Source organism: Festucalex cinctus, chromosome 12 (genome assembly GCF_051991245.1).
Source record: "Festucalex cinctus isolate MCC-2025b chromosome 12, RoL_Fcin_1.0, whole genome shotgun sequence".
In the NCBI taxonomy this organism is placed as follows: Eukaryota; Metazoa; Chordata; class Actinopteri; order Syngnathiformes; family Syngnathidae; genus Festucalex; species Festucalex cinctus.
Window position 1 is genome coordinate 26,360,091 of NC_135422.1, and position 20,132 is coordinate 26,380,222.

At 40.4% G+C, this 20,132-nt stretch overlaps 1 protein-coding gene and 1 long non-coding RNA gene across 7 annotated transcripts in view; both read right to left on the minus strand.

The window, feature by feature from the left end:
- The window catches only part of dicer1 (dicer 1, ribonuclease type III), a 419,383-nt gene that overhangs the window by 250,804 nt on the left and 148,447 nt on the right, over positions 1-20,132 (minus strand). For 4 of the 6 annotated variants that reach the window (XR_013287765.1, XM_077540060.1, XM_077540062.1 and 1 more), the window contains exons 11-15: positions 5,597-5,839; positions 3,611-3,765; positions 3,390-3,522; positions 3,225-3,300; positions 128-267 (exon numbers count right to left, since the gene is read on the minus strand). The exons of the other annotated variants lie outside the window; for them this stretch is intronic. Coding sequence is in view for 3 of the 4 variants with exons in the window: in XM_077540060.1 (XP_077396186.1) it covers positions 128-267; positions 3,225-3,300; positions 3,390-3,522; positions 3,611-3,765; positions 5,597-5,839 (747 nt within the window). In the remaining variant the exon portion in view is untranslated. The remainder of the gene's footprint in view (positions 1-127; positions 268-3,224; positions 3,301-3,389; positions 3,523-3,610; positions 3,766-5,596; positions 5,840-20,132) is intronic. 6 annotated transcript variants of the gene reach the window in all.
- Positions 18,543-19,946, minus strand: LOC144032305 (uncharacterized). The gene is made up of 2 exons (XR_013287769.1): positions 18,812-19,946; positions 18,543-18,711 (listed from the first exon to the last, which is right to left on the minus strand). It is a non-coding gene; the product is annotated as an uncharacterized LOC144032305 (long non-coding RNA).

A 20,132-nucleotide genomic window follows, 5' to 3' on the forward strand; every position in this document is an offset into this window, starting at 1 on the left:
CTAAAAAAACAACAACAACAAAAAACGCATCAATACGTTTTTGGGACCATGGCAATATTTAAAATAGAACATGTATATCCGTTTTTGGGAGCATATGAGTTAGATCTCATCTTAATAATTTCCTTACAGCTTTCGGGTAGCACTGGCGTCTCTTTGTGGAGCCAGGCCGGCCAGGAACGCTGGTTTCCTCCTCATCATGAAGGTCCAGCTCTTCCTCATACTTTACAGTCTCCTTCCCGACTGGCATCAAATGATCATCCAGTTCACCTTGGAAAGATGGGAACAAAGTATAAGAAAGGGAATAACAAATGATACAAACTAATGCAAATCAGAATGAGGAGATTGTTAAAATCGGGCATCTGTAAAAAATGGTCCACTTCGGTTTAACATATGGCTCCAAGAGATTTTCATAGGTCTTGGGCAGTTACATGCTGTATGTCTCCCAATTTTTATCGATCGAGGTGAAATGTTCAACTAGGGCTGCTTTGTTAAAAATATATAGGGGGCGCAACCAATGGCAGAGCCAGAGGGGGGGGCCGGGGTCACGTGCCCCTGCTGAAATGTGATTGGACCCAGCAGACGCTCGATTAACGACCGCTCCTTATTTGGAAAGCCTCTACTCAGGGAATTCCAGTCACCAAGCAGTAGAAATGTCCATGTCAAAACTATCCAATGCAACATACAGTGGGGCAGAATGTAGCGTGGAGGAGCCACTTGGACTGTGTCTCACCACTACCACCCGTGCCTTGCTTTGAAAGAACGCATTCGGCTAGCCGTTAGCACCGAGCACCAAGAGGTGTCCATTGGCACTCTGAAACCCCTGTGAGAGTAACGAGCCGAATGGACGCCGTCTTGTCAGTTGGAGTGAGCCCAAGCCTATTTATCTTTAAATGTGAGGCGTATTTTATTCAGGATCTCCACAAAACATCTCATCAGGGTGAAAGTGAAACTACCGATGTGTTCGCTGTAACAGTAGAGCGGCCTCAGCTGCGTCATGGCGCATCCGAGAACTTAACAAAATAAAAGCGTCCGACGTCATGAAAAGGAGTCACTATAACACAATTTAGCAGTAATAAATTAAATGATACTGCCTATATGTGTGGGGATTGGCGTCAAGTTGTATTTTACAATTTTAAAATGTGCAGAAACTCGCAAGTTATTTATTGTTTAAAATTACAGAGCTATTAATATGAAAAGAACACATCGGTCGTTTCTGGTTCCTATGCAGTAAATATTCGGCATTTTACAATGCACATCCTATTTCACTTAACAAAATAAAAGCCTTCAGCGAATGCATATATTTGTGGGGACTGTGTTGTATTTTACAGTTTAAAAAATGTGTATAATTTCACAAGTTACTTCATGTTCAAAAATAGGCAGCTCCTAATATGAAATGAAAAATGCACTGAGCTGTCATTATTGTCTTACAAATGCAATTATACCATGTTGTAGTGATAGAAAAATGACCAAAACAAATCAGTCACACTTTGGTTTGGTTTTACAGTACAGCACATATATATATATATTTTTTTTTTTAACTTTTTTTCTTGAATTGTTATGAAATTACTCTATCAATGACTAAAAAATAAAACCATATTTAAATTAGGGGGGAAAAATGTATATTTTATTGTAAATTTAGGTATAAATTGAGATATAAAATGTGCGATTAATGTGTGATTGATGGTCAGTTAATTATTGAAGTAATGTGATTAATTACGATTAAAAATTTTAATCAACTGACACCTCTAGTTCAGATAGATTGTTTTGCACGGACATCAATAAGCAACGTAGTTTTGCACAAGCTAAAAATAAATACGTTGTTGTTGTTATGCAATACAATAGCACCCTCCAATGGTTGAAAGTTTAAACAGACGCTAACTGACATTTGCATTTACAGCACTGTCTCAGAAAATTAGAATATTGTGATAAAGTCCTTTATTTTCTGTAATGCAATTAAAAAAAACAAAAATGTCATACATTCTGGATTCAGTTGGAACACTTGCAGGTGTTTCGAGTTAGACGATTCAAGTGATTAGTTGAATAGCCTACTAGTATACTTTTTCAGGATATTCTAAATATTTTGAGATAGGATGTTTAAGTTTTGTTTAAGCTGTAAGCCATAATCAGCAATATTAAAATAATAAACGGCTTGCAATATTTCAGTTGATTTGTAATGAATCCAGAATGTATGGTATTTTTGTTTATTTGATTGTATTACAGAAAATAAAGGACTTTATTCAAATATTCTAATTTTCTGAGACAGTCCTGTAGAAGTGGTGGATTTATTAACATTATTATTAATTAATCACATTAATAAATTATGTGGTTGTAAATGAAGTAGTAGTTGTAGTAATAAATTTATTTTTCATAAGGTGTGTGGAAAATGAAACAACAAGGAGAGTTTGGCACTTAGACAGGACCTTTAGTCATACTGTAATACAAATTTGCACTATGTTCATATTATAATGTTATGTTGATAAAAGTACTGTAATTGCATGAATACAGTATCTGCGTGTGTGCGTACAAGTTCATTCAAGTTAAACAGTGCTGAATTATTTTTTGTACATTTTATACATTCTTCATAAACGGCACATTATGTGCAAAAATCTCCCGTGCTTAATATGTACTTAAATATATTTGGACATTTAGAGACTCCGATTGAAATGAATTTTCATAAAAACAAATTTGATGATATCTTTGGATGAAGTATCCTTGGGCCCCCCCCGGTCCCCCTATTTATGAAAGTCTGGCTCCGCCACTTGGCGCAACCATTTAGAATCAATTTTTTTTCTTTTTTTCTTTTTTTTTTTTACGTTTTCAAAAACACCAAATTTTTGAGATTTTGAAGTCATCATGTGCAATTAAAAAATAATTAAATAAATAAAAAAGTCTCTGTAGCGCCCCCAGCAGTGGAAAAACAAAATAGAATTGCGGCACATTTGACCGAAGGCTACGAAATTTGGCAGGCACATGTAGAGTCTTGAGACGTACAAAAAAGTCCATTCAGGCCATATCCATGCACAGGAAGTGAGTTATGAATTTTTGATTGTTTGCACATTCAAAGGGCCCCCTCTGCCTAGACGATTGATCCGATTAACTTCAAACTTGGCATGTATCATCCAGGCATAAAAACGGGTCAGAGGTGAAAAAGGTGACAAAGCACGGCCGCACCAAAATACCTCAACACTGGGAGAGGGTGGGGATTTTCATATATATAAACGTACCTATTCGATGGAGTTTCTCACAACAAAGTAGCGCGACTGCTTTCTCTGCCAATCTGGAACAATTCATTTTTGGACCCTGTGAAATTAAACATTTCTGAAAAATTAATGCACTTGCTACAGCATATTTTGCATACTTGTTTAGGGATGTAATAGTTGGTTCCACACCTTAACAGGCACTCTTAGTGGGGAGTTGATGGGTAAATGAAGTGTAGACTGGAATCTTCCGTCTTGTGTCTCCAGAGTTTTACACTTGGGAGCCAAGTGGGTAAAGGGGTCACTGGGCAGCCGAGCACAATACCTGGCCCATTTTAATGAAATGCTTTATTTTTTAAAATGGCTGCTCCCATGGGTTCAATGTCAGAAACAATGCAACCACAGTAGCATACCTGTTAATGTGACCAATGGCTGTATTTATGGTGACCCGGGGACCTCCATCCTCAGATCGAAGCACATATGGAGGAAGGATGTTGTCATCATCCAACACTTGCTCTTCTTCAAAATCACCAACCTCCACTGATTTGGAGCACTTGTTCCTCAAGATCTGTTTGAAAGAAAAAATAATTAATTAATTTATGAGGATGACACAAAGAGACTGATACAAAGACTAAATTATTGGTCTGCCTCTCTCCTCATATAAAATAACATAAATCTGACAAAAGTGAAAACATTATAATGAAAATTAACCAATGAAAATCAGATATTAGTGTTGAAATGTGGTTCAACAGAATAATTTAATAAAAAAACAACAACAATAAACTCTAAACTGGTCTGAACAACAATGCTACCTTTTCCAGAATATTTTGTTACACAACTTTTTCATGCAATCACGTGCATTCAAATGATTTTTGTAACTTTCTGCCGCTTTCAGTAAGTAATTCGACCCACTCTTTGTAACCACCACCACCACCATTTTCCACGATCGTGTGGAAAACGCATATTGAATGTGGTGTTAATCTTAGAGAGGAACAGAGTAGCCTAATTAATTACTTTCCCCATCTGAGCAACTCTGTATTGTGACTGTCAATGTAACGCATCACGTTATGCAAGAAACATGCTGTAATTTCACCACCTGCTGTGTGTTACATTGCAACACCACAGCGTGCTAAAGGAGTGACAGTTACTTGAATTAAAAAAATAAGATTCTCTAAATCACTAACTTTACATCATAACAAGTAAGTAACATGTCTGGGAGGTCATTGTTTATTGTGCGGTCCACAGTCATCGTTTCATTAATTGCATGAGATATTTGGGATTTTTTGGAGCTTGGAAATTAGAGTTATTAAGCATTTGCTCTTTCTTGATAATTTAAGATTTTAAAGTTTGAGTTTCTGTAAATGTTTAGGTCCTCAAAAACGCGACCGTTTGCGGAGAATAAATAATAATAATAATAATAATAATAATTTGAACGAATTACAGTAGCGGTCACTGCTCGGGCCCTAAAAATAATAATCATCATCATAATAATAATAATCTGAACGACAAAAAAGAGGGACCTCGCATCGGTAGCTGCTCGGGCCCTAACAATAATAACAATAATAATACTACTACTATTACTACTACTAATAATAATAATAATAATTCAAACGAAAAACAATAGGGACCCAGCAGCGGTCAATGTTCGGGCCCTAATAATCCGAACAAAAAACAATAGGGACCTTGCAGCGGTCGCTGTTCGGGCCATAATAATAATAATAATAATAATAATAATAATAATAATAATTCGATGAAAACAATAGGGACCTCACAGCGGTAGCTGCTCGGGCCCTAATAATAATAATAATTTGAATGAAAAACAAAAGGGACCGTGCAGCGGTAGCTGCTCAGACCCTCATAATAATCCGAACAAAAAACAATAGGGACCTCACAGCGGTAGCTGCTCGGGCCCTAATAATAATAATAATTTGAATGAAAAACAAAAGGGACCTTGCAGCGGTAGCTGCTCAGACCCTCATAATAATCCGAACAAAAAACAACAGGGACCTCGCAGCGGTAGCTGCTCGGGCCCTAATAATAATAATAATTTGAATGAAAAACAATAGGGAGTTTTCAGCGGTAGCTGTTCGCGCCCTAATAATCCGAACGAAAAACAATAGGGACCTGCCAGCGGTCGCTGCTCGCGCCCTAATAATCCGAACGAAAAACAATAGGGACCTTGCAGTGGTAGCTGCTCGGGCCCCAATAATAATCCGAACGAAAAACAATAGGGACCTCGCAGCGGCAGCTGCTGGGGCCCTAATTATGAACATTTATCTCATATTCATCTTTTGATCTGAAACCCAAATGTCACAAAACACAAAATACAAAGGAATTGACCTTGGTGTTTCAATACTTTTGGAGGTGACTGTATGTAAACTATGGAGAGGATACCTGACCTTTTCTATGGCCTTGTAGGTAGCAAGATCATTTTCAAAGCATTTGGTCTTGTCACTATCAGCCAGCATAACGTAGTTGGAGACAGGCGCTCGAGCTCTGCCTTTGGACTGGACATAGGACCTGTATTCAGTTGGCAAGTCAAACCGCACCACCAAGTTGCACTTCGGAATGTCCACACCTTCCTCCACAATGCTTGTGGCAATCAGCAGGTTGGTTTCATGAGCTCGGAATTTACGGAGAACCTAGAAGAGAAAGATGACCGTTAAAAGAGCTGATCAAATTTTGTTGGATGACAACACAGATTTTTTTTTAACAATATTTTCAAAACATGGAAACATTATGCTTCCAAGCAAAACATGCTTCAAAACAAATTTTCAAGGAGATGCAGCATTTCTTTAAAGCCCCAGTGTGTAGCTCACGACCGCCATCTATCGGTCAAACAAGAGAATGCAATGATTTTAAGCACACGAACTACGGTGTCCCAGAGAGCCAATACTTCGCCAGCCTACCATCGAAATTCACCAGAACAGAAGCGCAAATGTGATGACGTAAGTGAATTGCATTTGTTGAGACATACTGTACAGATCCCTAAATGTGTGATTTAGTCATTTAATTTCAGAATTAATATTTTTGTGGCATTGTTAGGAAATACTGTACGTCAGCTAATGCTAATGGCTATCTATGTTCATATTTGTTAGTGCAACTAAACCATGCAACAGAGAACACACAGTTATGTTATATGTTTCATCTCAAAGAGGGCGAGGGAGACGACGAGAAAGAGAATGCGGTGTCATGTAACGTACAATTATGTCAGCATTGAAAAATAATCCATTCGAGCATGCATGTGAATGGCTCAAAACGTACCTTTGCTTGGAATATGTGGCATTTAGATTACATCGTTTGCTGATTTGTTTAGTATATCGTACAAACTAATGGTGTGAACTGAACTACACATCTGCAACTCAGACTCGTAATTCCCCCCGTGTCTTGTTGCTACTAACCACTCAGAAAAGTGCTGCTTACAAAAACATTTGAAACCCTGTACTCAGATATCGATTTGTCACCATGTTGAACAATTTTACCTAATAAATATCACTAAGCAACTTAATTAGTATTGATTCTTCAATACAACAGCGTACAGCTTCCTTGTACTTCGATGTGCAGGAATTTACATGGCTTTCACAAATAGTCTTGCTCATGTAATGTGTATTTCGTTGCCTCAGTGACTTTCAGTTCATTGTTTGGTACCTCATCTGACATACAATTGTTACCTTCTTGCAGAGACTCGTACAGGGAATGACCCTGGAGGAACATGATATCCAAGTCCAGCTGATAGACTGACACCAAGAAATACTTTTTGACACATTGCTGGCACATCAGCACCACCATGATTTCCTGTACCTGGATCCCAGACTGCAGTACCTTGGTGGACTTGTGGCAAATAAGTGACACTTTCCCAGATCCTCGAGGACAATACAAAGGTTTTTTACCTGGCATATCATTACTCCATGTCTGACACTGGTTGTTGTAGTTTGTATAACTTGTATATTGTTGTTGTGTGTTAATTTGTACATTTTGAATAACTAAAAAATACTATTTCCTTTGGCGTCAACATGCAGTGTTCATTCGACACTGACGAGTAACACGGGCTGAGGGCTGAGCGGATGTCACCAAAAGTTAAAACATAGATGATGTCACTAACATGTATAATGTGAACCTGTGCCATGTATTAACAAATGAATGCAACGATGCAATGATTGTTTGAGATAATCGCTATGTCACACAAATCTGGTATGTCACACAACACTAGTCTGAAATGTCTTTGGTGTGGTTGTCAACTTCATTAGCGTTTAAACATGCCCCATAATTGGTAAATATACTTGTGAGCCAGCAGCCAGCATAAAACACATATACACATATCCATTTACGGTAACACAATTGCACACACTTTGCACACACAACACGCTCACATGTCAAAGCACTAGAGGTGGGAATCTTGGGGCACCTCACGATTCGATTGCGATTACGATTCAGAGGCTACGATTCGATTATAAAACGATTATTGATTTCCCCCCCAGGCAGCAGAAAAAAAACAATGTATTTTGGTGCTTTTAATGTTTCGTACATTAGTTACAAAAATAGTACAAAAGTCCTCTCAGGCCTAAATAAACTACTATTTCAGTATCAAGTTAACAGTTCAAAACAGTAAATAAAATACTCAAGTCCTCATTCTGTAACAACAGCTTTTAAGTATATTCAGTCTTCAACAGAATAAAACATAGCATTGAGCAAAAATATATTATTTTTATCCACTCAAAAGTGCACTGAGGTATAAATGAAAGACAATGTGAACTACTACTTCAATACAAATGCCTAAAAAAAAAAAAAAGTGCTTTCCTGCTTTTTAAGTTGTGTAAAGATGAACATGTAAACATTAAAGTTTCTCAGAGGTACAAAAAAAAAAAAAAAAAAAAACCTCAAGTGCTTTTCTGCTTTTTAACTTGTGTAAACATGAACGTGTAAACATTAATGGGATCGTTCGGCTTTTTTAACATGAATCTCAATTTGATCCTCACCTCCCGTGTGTGCGATCAGCACTGACTTCTTTCTGACAGCGTTCTGTGACACGCGTTCTGGTTCGGCGTTGGACGAGAGGAAAATAGTCCACCAAGCTGGCTGGGGTCTCGGAAAAAAAGCGTTTTTCTTCTAAAAACTTTTTGTTTTCAAAAGCGTGATACATTTCCACCACAATACTCTTTTCTGAATAAAGTCAGACGCCATTACCGCCAGCCACTACTTTTCTGTTCGTTCGTTCGTATCACTGCGCGGCGCCCTGTAGAACTCTAACCGACGCACTGCAGCCAGCTAGCTGATACTTCCGCCTCAAGTTGTTTGCCTTTCGGAGCAGGTCTGATCCCACGAAGAGGTGGGTTGGTCAGCTCAGCCATGCTTGTTGTTGTTTTGAATCTCGAGGCGTGAGTTGTGGATGTGTAATCTCGGTCCGTCCCAAAAAGCTTCCCGAAGACCGCGCGCGCTACTGCGTTTCAGTTCCGCGTACTTTTCGCTCGGGTCACTTTAGTTTCGCTTCCCTTGGCATATTTATATAATCGGAATTTGGACGTTTGTGAATCGTTCTCGATTGTTCCACGGCCGAATCGTGAATAATCTAAGAATCGGAAATTTTGCACACCTCTACAAAGCACATACTTAAATGGAGTGCGGGAGTAAAGGCCTTTTTGACATGTCGCCATGAGATTGCAAGAAACGTGGTTTTGACATAACATGTATTTTATTTGAGTGTGGTTTGAGTTTTATGTGCATATTAATCAGTATTGGTGTGGGGCATTATGAGTAAAAAGCTTTGAAGGGATTTTATTCACAAATGGGAAGTACAGTTTATTTTAAAGTCATGAATGTTTTGTCTGCATAAAAAATTGGACCTTGTCAACAAATGGGTTTTGCAAAGCTGTTAAGGTCGCAGTTTTAAGAGGAACTGAGAAGAGGAAGTAAACACCAGACATTTAGAACTCAGCAGTTCAAACTTTGGTACGGACTGACTGGAACACACTCATCTGTGCTTAGTCATGCTATGTTCAGCATCCCGAGGTTATAAATTGACGGGGACGAAACGAGGCGGGCGTGCAAAAAAGATCGAGGCTCTCTCTCTGTCGAGAAGGGCATTTTCGTCTCTGCGCCCCATTTACCCCTATATGCTAAATGAGGAAGTAATTCTAACAATCAAAATAAGAGTAATTTGTGGTAGACACATTGTCTTGATTGGCTGTTAGAAGATAATAGTTCCCCTTGTTTTGATCAGTTTTATTAAATTGAACAGCCGGGGTAGTAAATGGTAAACTTCCTCAAATATTTTCTTTGAGCTACTAGTTTAGCTCAAAGATAATTAGGCCCAGGTGGTTCATCACAGAATAGCTACCTGTCGTGACCACCCAGCAAAGGAATAATTCTTTTTCAAAGCTTTGGCCCTTCTTTTTGGTTTTTGATTTTTCTTTTCTTTTTATTTTTTCTTGTTTCTTCAATTGATGGTCTGGAGTAAGGAGCAACAAATTTGTGAGTACATGTGATTCTGTTCTGTTTGAATTTATGATGTGACTCATTAATTTTTGTCATTAATCAACATATATTCATTATTGTACAAATTTTGCTTTGCTATTGGTTTGAACACTGATCAAGTAATAAATCAAGAAAGACAAGATGTGGTTTAGGGTTTTCATGTGTGTGGTCACATTAATCATTGATTTTTTAAACCCAACCTTCACCTTCCTGCTTTAACACTTTTCTCTCACTATTTGAGTCATACTTATTGAATAGATAATAGTTCCATCATAATAGTTCCGGCTACATGTCGGCTGCGTTCCCAAAAATTCCTGAAAGGTTATTTCGGCTTACATAAACAAATAAAACAAGCCCTTACGGTTCTAACAAGGACAGTAAAACATATTTAGGTCATTCTAAGTGCAACCGATCATAAGGAAAGGAGCCGCTGTAAAAAGAGTGTGATTAGATTTTATATCCTTAAATCATCAAAGGTTACTCGTTAAGGGTGTAGTCTAATGGAAGCCGGGGCTGACACTCTAAAACTGGGGCGGTGAGAACCTAAACGAATCCTTTTCGACGCCAGCTTGAAGCGTCCCCGTCATCTCTGTAAATCCCGTGTTACTATGGTTGGAGATAAAAGGGGGGCCTTAACCCTTTGTAATGGAGAGTTGGCCAGGTAAGCAAGATCAGACACTTGGCGCCCGAACAGGGACGTGCAATTGATTAAAGTTAATTGATTCATGTCCGTAGGAAGAACCTGGACGGGGAGTAGCTGGGGTTGACTTCCCAGGACCTCGCTACCCCAGAAAGGACATAAATTTAGTGTCAGATAAGCTTAATTAGACATATAAACAGTGGCTGTGAGGAATAGAGTTTCCTGGAACAGCACCTGCAACATAAATATCCAAGAGGGAAATTGTGCTGTAGGCTACAACTGGAATAGGTCTAAAAATAGTGGAGATCAGTCTTAAAGTAACAAATAAAAATTTGTTTGGTTGTTTGAAAACCTTAGGGTATATAAATAACACCAGTTTATTTGGGCTGACTGCTCAGGTCCAAAGTACGGCAAGGCGGGCTCAGAAATACGCCAAAAAGGCTGATCAAGGGGAATGTTGAAATAGGTATGAAACCTAATTGAAATATCCCACCACTAGTAGTTACTAATAAAAGTTAGCTAAAGTAATAGCCCTTTTGTTAGTAGAGAAGAAGTGACTCTGTAACCAGAGGCATTGAGTAACCAGAGGCTATAGTAAGTCCCTGACCCTCTATGCGCAAGAGGGAGGCAACTGAAAAAATAGCTTCGACCGACAACTATTGTAAAATCGTAAGGCAGCAGAATGCAAGGGCCGAGCGAATCCAGTGAAGATTTAGTGACCTCGGGTCAAGAAGGGCCTGAGGCACTACAACAGTCAGTTCATGGACAACCTCATATTCAAACACGGCTTTTTCTTCATGGGCAAGGTATAGGAAATTGGCATCATGAAAGAAGAGAAGCAATTAACTGTCTAAACCCGTCTATCCCCCCAGATAAACTCGGAGGGTTGATAGAAGATACTATTCAGGATAAAGGCATTTTTTATGCTGAACTCACAGGACAGGGATATTTGCTAACTGCTGTAGTTAAACATCCAAGTGTTGGACAGACAAAAGAAAAAGGTGAAATATGGCTAAGATGGTGGGTGGAAATATTCAGCGAATATAATGTTGTGCAATTGGTCAGCACCCAACCAGAATTTGATCCGGTGGTAAAAATGCTCGCCGCAACAGCCCAGATAGAAGGGAAGTTGATAAAGCCTAGTGAAACGAGAGCTATGCCCCGCTTAAAAGAGTATCAACCACTATTGGATCAAATAACCGAAATAGCAGTATATCGAAAACAGGGAAATATACTGGAAAGTGGAAGTGAAATTGATTCAAGTGATGAACGCGAACAAATTACAATGGAAGGTATAGACACAGAATATGACAACAAAGAAAGTGAGTGGCAGGCTAGAGAGGAAGTGAGACATAAAGCACGAACTCAAAAAATGAGTCCTCTTCGGCTGCAGCCTCCGCTAATTCCTTTGCCGGATGAAACCACCAAAAAAGTGAATGTAGGAAATGGTATAATGCTATGTCAATTCCATGGAAATGTGTGGGAGATTGGTGGAAGCGCTCTTATTGTTCTCACTGATGTAAAACTCAGGCCGTACAATAGTAAATTCAGGGCGAGTTTAAAATCATCAGCTGGAATAGAATATGAAAGAGAGAGAAGAGACATACGGAGCCAAGCTCCAATTGAGGAAGTATCTGATGCAAGGGAATACAGAATAACAAGTGGAGGAAGTTCTAACTTTTACATGATAGTTCATTGCCCAGGGCAAAAATGGACTCCGGAATTAGATCAAAGAGTATATATAAAAAATGTGATGAAACTTTTGGAGAGAGCTATAAATGGAGCTATTGATCAGGAAGCTACACGTGTCGTGATTGATGTAAACGGTATAAGATCAGGAAGAATGTTGTGGACAATAGCCGAGTCAGTGGCCCTAGGGGCCTTTAGGCTGCAGATCGCGACCCCTGTCACCCAGCTTCCAGATACAGAGTTCGTGGTGGCCATATCACAAGAACAGCATAACAGGAGGGAGACCGAGGCCATGGAGAGATGGACTGCACGAGCCTTGCAGGAGGCCAGGCTGCAACTGAAGGAGAAAGCGCAGCGTCAGAAGCGGCGCCTGATGAAATCTCCTGAAGGAGCCGGGTCACCGGCGACGGAACAAGGTATGAACACTCAAAATGTAACCTTCGGCCCCCACCCTTCCTCTGTCACAGGTTCACTAGTGAGTGTGGCCAAGGAGATGGTGTCAGATGATGAACAACCCGGCCCCAGCGGCCTTCCCACCACGCCTTGGAGGCCCTCGCTACCTGGAGAAGGTAGGGAAAAACTAACGGAGATAAAAAAATCACCAGGTAGAAATAGCATGCAGGATGCTGTGACAGGCGTGTGTATGTGCCGTCAGTAGGTCAAACAGAATATCCTTATCCTGCTGCTTGGTTAGACAAACTCAGCGAAGAAGCATCCCTAACTGTGAAAACGAGTTATGGAGAGATAATTAATGTGTTGATGACCCCGGCATATCGTACATTAATAAATTGTACAATATTAACTAAGAATTTTAGAGAGGGTTTTGTGACCGTGGTGTGTGATGTATTGTTGAAGCTGTTAAAACAGGCTGCGTACTGCAAAACAAATGCAGAAGTTGAGAGAACAGGATGATGTCATAAATCAAGACGGGGCCGGAGTGGGGCCTGCTGGCGCTCAAGCAGGATCTGCAACTTCCTCATTGCCTGTCTCAGTCACTGTTCCTCAGCAACAGCAAAACACGGCACAGCCTGTGTTAGTAACACAGGCCCCAAATGATTTGGCAATGTTAGATGATCAAGAAAGAAATATGCGAGCCTTCAAGGCTTTGAAGGCCATGGTTCGAGATAAAGACCCAAAAGAAACAGTGAAAGAGTATTTGTATGCTACTTGGCCCTTAAAAAAAAAAAAAAAAAAAAAAAAAAAAAAAAAAGATCTAGCCATCTGGGAAAAAAATGGTTATGAGGGAGCGAAAGGTAAAATGGTAGCTCACAGTGAGTTATGGAAGAAAATAGCTGAAATGAGACTTTTATTAAGAATTGATGTTGTCCATCGAAAGGCACACCTTAGGGAAGGAAGCCACTGGCAAGGAAATGACGAAGTGGACCGATATGTTTAAGAAAGAAGGTTAATAGTTGTAGGAGCAGAAAACTGGAGCAGAACACCACAGGGAAAGGTGGTTCCAGACGAGTCCGTGCGGGAGGTGGCTGCGGCTGTACACCAAGCTATAGGCCATTCCGGCCCCATCCCCACAAGGAAAGAGCTGGAAAAGCTGGAACTTTGGATTCCTGACAGAAACACGGTCCGACTGAAAAAAAAAGGAATTCAAGGCGTGGAGCAGCTTAAAGCTACATCCAGCTCAAGCCAGGAAATAACCAGGGAATCAGAATGGCAGCGAACATCGCCGACATCCCGCCCTTTATCAAACTAGCTTCAGTCAAGGGTGCGGTAATTACACGCCGCTCGCCAAGAGGCATAATGGCCGGATTGGCAGATTGCATTTTGGAAAATGCAAGGTGTGGATTTTTAACCACAGCAGTGGAGGAATGCTGGGGAAATCCTCTTTTAGAGGTAAGAGAAGCACAGCCACACTGAATCATCAATCACAAATTGATAGGAACAAAATGTAATAATTGTTCAGGGTTACTTGTGAATAATACTGTAAAAGGTGTTTTGCAGGCTTGGAAAGAATTCCGCACTCGTGATCTCGCCAGGACCTGGTGGGGCTTTCGAAGCTGGGAAATGGGAAAAAAAAAAAAAAAAAGGGTTCTGCCTTGCCTTAATATGTCATTTAATTATTGGATTAAATGTCAATATTTGGCCACAGTGTATTCTAAAGAACAGGACACTTATCCAGGTACGTCGCTGTGGTCACCATATTTATATTTTGGCCTCAGGCCTTGGATGATGAATTGCAATTCCGAAAAAAACATCCTGTTTGATTCAGCTGGCCCGCGAAAATTGTGGATCAGTGCCAAATTGGGGTGGGTTTTGCAAAAATAAATATCCTTATGCAAATTTTAGTACTCCTGAAGGAGCCCTTTGGGTCAAATTACCTAATACCAAAATATGGAAAAGACGAATGCAAGCTGACAAACAAACTTGTCTTAAATGGGTGAATGATTATGGGCTTACACAAATTGAATATCCAAAATTCATGCCTGATCGACCTGATGCTTTATTGCAAATTGGGGAGGGACATGCATTTAGAAAGTCGCTTTGCCAGGGTAATCAAGTTTTAGGTTTTGATTGAATTGGACCAAACAAAATTTATAACAGAGGAACTTGTTTTTCCCCTGCTGAACATTGGCTCCAACGTGGACACGGCAGCGACCTTCATGACTGCACGTGGTATGAAAAAATTGAATTGGTATTTGTTCAAACTACAAGAGTTGTAATTGATTCCACATTAGATTTAGATTTAGATTAGATTTATTTTGTGGAACAAGGTCTGAACCATTGGTTCAGGATTGTGGCGTGCTATAAGTAAATCAGGGAAGTGGATTTTACTTGGTTTGTTTTTGCTTACAGCAGCGGCCACAGCCTGCCTCCTGACCAAAACATGCGCCAAAGAGCTGCTCCTTCTTATATAGGAGCGTTTTTTTGTTTTGTTTTTTGTTGTCGTTCCACCCCAGGGAGAGAGTGATGTCAACAGAGCGCCGATTCTGGTGGCTCGTTCTGTTGCTTCACTGTCATCCAGAACTGAGAGGTCGCTTGAACCAGCCAGAATCCCTCATGTGTCTGTAACGATCCACCAATCTGGATGAACGGGGGTTCACCAACTGAACAGTACAGAAAACAATGATGATGAAAGTTGATTAAATAAATAGCCTAGAGAAAAAAAAAAGAGGCTACATTTAACCTGCTGTTGCTCATTTGTTCTGTTATGATTTTATTTTGAGTGGTAATTTTGGTTTTTGTTTTAGAACCCTACTCCACGATGTATCCTGTGTGGAACAATCCACGTGAAATATGCTTGGCTGGTGGGGGACGTGATGATGGGAAACGGCTGTTTCCCCCTCTCTTCCCACTCCAATTGGTTCTTCTGCGAGGGGCTGTTAAAAACGAGAATGAAGTTGACATACGACGTGACTTGGCACAATCCGACTTCCATACGGTGGTCTCTGAGTCCTCCGGCACACTGCAGTCGGCCCGAGGAGAGCCTCGGCATCCTGAGATGACATCCGTTGCATTACAACACACCTTGATGATGGCGCATGCCTGCTGATCTCGTCTTGGCGTTCACGCGCTGACTGGAATCCGTGGAGAGGTGGACCTCTCCCCTTGGCGCCTGCAGCCCGGCCGAGGGCTGTTCAACGGGATCCGCCGTTTGCGGTGGAACAGGTCGTTCCGGACGACCCTCACGATGGTGAGGTCACCCCTGCATCACCCGAACCAACTGCTGGGGAGCCTCCGGTTGGGGGTGCGGGTGCTGCTCCAACAGAATTGCTCGTATCCTCCCCTTTTCCTGAGACACTAAGTGGCTTAGGACTTCTCCCTACGCCATCGCCCCTTCCGCTCGATGGGGATACCTCGGCGTCCGAGGTGTTGAGGCGCCTCTTTGACTCTGATCTTTGTGCCTCCTCCCCCCCCTCGCCTGGCGGCCCTGTCAGCTACCGCATTGATGGTCGCAGCGGGCTCTTGGTGCGTGTATACGATCTCTCCGAGCTGGGTGAGGGGATCTCAGGGGCTGACCACAGCCCCATGGTGATTGATGAGGAGCTTGCGGTGAGCGGTTCATCCGGGGTTCAATGTGATGCCTGATGTCTGTGCGGGACCTGTCTCTCAGCTGTTGTGTGTTCCCTATCTCATATCTCATGTGGGGGGTGACGAGTAACACGGGCTGAGGGCTGAGCGGATGTCACCAAAAGTTAAAACATAGATGATGTCACTAACATGTATAATGTGAACCTGTGCCATGTATTAACAAATGAATGCAACGATGCAATGATTGTTTGAGATAATCGCTATGTCACACAAATCTGGTATGTCACACAACACTAGTCTGAAATGTCTTTGGTGTGGTTGTCAACTTCATTAGCGTTTAAACATGCCCCATAATTGGTAAATATACTTGTGAGCCAGCAGCCAGCATAAAACACATATACACATATCCATTTACGGTAACACAATTGCACACACTTTGCACACACAACACGCTCACATGTCAAAGCACATACTTAAATGGAGTGCGGGAGTAAAGGCCTTTTTGACATGTCGCCATGAGATTGCAAGAAACGTGGTTTTGACATAACATGTATTTTATTTGAGTGTGGTTTGAGTTTTATGTGCATATTAATCAGTATTGGTGTGGGGCATTATGAGTAAAAAGCTTTGAAGGGATTTTATTCACAAATGGGAAGTACAGTTTATTTTAAAGTCATGAATGTTTTGTCTGCATAAAAAATTGGACCTTGTCAACAAATGGGTTTTGCAAAGCTGTTAAGGTCGCAGTTTTAAGAGGAACTGAGAAGAGGAAGTAAACACCAGACATTTAGAACTCAGCAGTTCAAACTTTGGTACGGACTGACTGGAACACACTCATCTGTGCTTAGTCATGCTATGTTCAGCATCCCGAGGTTATAAATTGACGGGGACGAAACGAGGCGGGCGTGCAAAAAAGATCGAGGCTCTCTCTCTGTCGAGAAGGGCATTTTCGTCTCTGCGCCCCATTTACCCCTATATGCTAAATGAGGAAGTAATTCTAACAATCAAAATAAGAGTAATTTGTGGTAGACACATTGTCTTGATTGGCTGTTAGAAGATAATAGTTCCCCTTGTTTTGATCAGTTTTATTAAATTGAACAGCCGGGGTAGTAAATGGTAAACTTCCTCAAATATTTTCTTTGAGCTACTAGTTTAGCTCAAAGATAATTAGGCCCAGGTGGTTCATCACAGAATAGCTACCTGTCGTGACCACCCAGCAAAGGAATAATTCTTTTTCAAAGCTTTGGCCCTTCTTTTTGGTTTTTGATTTTTCTTTTCTTTTTATTTTTTCTTGTTTCTTCAATTGATGGTCTGGAGTAAGGAGCAACAAATTTGTGAGTACATGTGATTCTGTTCTGTTTGAATTTATGATTTGACTCATTAATTTTTGTCATTAATCAACATATATTCATTATTGTACAAATTTTGCTTTGCTATTGGTTTGAACACTGATCAAGTAATAAATCAAGAAAGACAAGATGTGGTTTAGGGTTTTCATGTGTGTGGTCACATTAATCATTGATTTTTTAAACCCAACCTTCACCTTCCTGCTTTAACACTTTTCTCTCACTATTTGAGTCATACTTATTGAATAGATAATAGTTCCATCATAATAGTTCCGGCTACATGTCGGCTGCGTTCCCAGAAATTCCTGAAAGGTTATTTCGGCTTACATAAACAAATAAAACAAGCCCTTACGGTTCTAACAAGGACAGTAAAACATATTTAGGTCATTCTAAGTGCAACCGATCATAAGGAAAGGAGCCGCTGTAAAAAGAGTGTGATTAGATTTTATATCCTTAAATCATCAAAGGTTACTCGTTAAGGGTGTAGTCTAATGGAAGCCGGGGCTGACACTCTAAAACTGGGGCGGTGAGAACCTAAACGAATCCTTTTCGACGCCAGCTTGAAGCGTCCCCGTCATCTCTGTAAATCCCGTGTTACTACGGTTGGAGATAAAAGGGGGGCCTTAACCCTTTGTAACGGAGAGTTGGCCAGGTAAGCAAGATCAGACACTAACCTAACACTATTTTACATGACCAGAAATGTAAAACATCAAAAGCCTGGAGAATTATTATAAATGCTTGCAATGACAAGGAATTCTTCATTGACCAATGAATGTAAGGTACAGTACATGAAAATGAATAAATAAAATAAAGTAAAATAAAAGTCTACATGAAATGAACATATTAACTAAAAAAAAAAATGCTGTTAGAATATAATGAGCTACATGAATTGCAGTTGTTCCAGAAATTTACCAATACGCTGCGCATTTCAATATATGGAAAATAGACATACAGGTATGGGCCAAAAGTAGTGTTACAGAGCAGGTATGTGTTGTACACAGCTAAAATATCTGATTACCTCAATATCATGATGTTTTTTGTTTTTTTTTTGCTGACATTGTCCCCCATTAACATTGCAACATTCCTCAAACTCTCCCGAACACATAGTATGATCTGTAACGCTACTTTTCACCTACTCTATGATGTTATTGAGGCAAAACTAAGGAAGGGTTGTCCATTGATTGTGTGAACAGACTGCAGTAATAATGAAGTCACTTCAATGTTTGCTAGTTTTATTAAGTTTGACATGCTCCTTGACTACACAAGTACATGTTATGGAGTGAGGGCATGTTCCCACCAACGATGATATCCTATTCTTCAAAGGCTTGCTGAGGAAAGGGAGGGAGGAGTCACTCCATGGCTTCAGACACCTGGTCAGCAGGTCCTGTGTAAAACAAGTGGTGCTTGTACATGTGACCATTCCATATTGCTTCACACAAAAAGTTAATGCAGTGTGTAATACCGTCCATATGTAAATAACATACCAAGACGTCGGCTGACTTCAGTTTGTGGCAGCTCAGATATGGTAGGTGGAGATACTGGTGGTACAACACCGAAGCCTTCAGGGGTCCTCCATCCGAAGTGTCCTCATTCGGGGCATTCCAATTTGGCTGCTGACTCTCCCGTTGATATTTTTTTTTCTTGCAGGTCGGTGATGTATTTAAACGGTGCATGAATGCTTGTAGACATCAGAATATGGTTCTGGAACCCCTCAAGTATGGCTGTTGATCTAGTGTGACACAAAAACAAAATAAAAAAAAATAAATAAAATAATTGATGATACTACTATATGTCACCACATTTCCAACAAAGCCCCCAAAATAGAGGTAAGATCTTTAGTTTTGGGGCCCAAAACATTGTATTAGCTAGATAAAAGTAACTTGACTGCATACTGCATAGAATATGCAATGGCTGCTTGTCGAGTTTCCGTGGAAAACGTAGCAGCCTGTAAATTCTTGTGCATCCAATTACACAATGGACCAGTACACACTTGAGTGAGAGAGTTCAGACTCTAGCAGTGCTTACGGTACAGCCAGCATTTAAGTCCAGAAATTTATTCCCTGACGAAAATTAATTTCGAGAACACTATTTTCACCAAACACAACGAAAAATAACTTTCAACTCCTCCACTTATACAGTATGCTTTAGATTCTCAATTGAAGTTATGGGCAAATATACCTCCGAAATCACAGTTACATTACATTACACAATAACTTGCACATTTACTCTGAATATAACGTGCCAGCGGGAATCTTTTTTTTTCAAAGCAAAGCAAAGTAGCTACATAACGAAATCGTTAGAGTGGTGTTGAGTTGCTAATCAACAGCTACAGTGATTGTAAAACAATGGTACGAACATCGTATTAATAAGTACGGTGCATACTCATACTCAAAACGTAACCACAAATGTACTCTTACTTACCGGTCAAGTAGAAAGCAGTCGAAGGCACCAGCACGTCCCAAACCTAGTCTGTTCCTTATTTCTCTTCATCTGGCAAATGCGGCTACAATATAAACTCTTGTTTTGTCTCGCTGAAATAAAATAAATTCCCAAAGCAATTGTGATGCTTGATAATGCTCTTTTCAGGGACCGGTAACTCTTCTTCTTCATTTATTTGCGGTTGCCACACAAACCGGAAGTTCGTCTGCAAAGGCGTTCCAAAAACGCGTTCAGAAATGGATTGCTGAAATTTGTCTTTGACGGCACCCGTAACAGAAAGATGGCGGCGAAACATGGCAGACACTAGAAGGCGCGGCGCGGCCATGTAAAATAATTAGTGATTTATAGACTTACTATTATATTTTA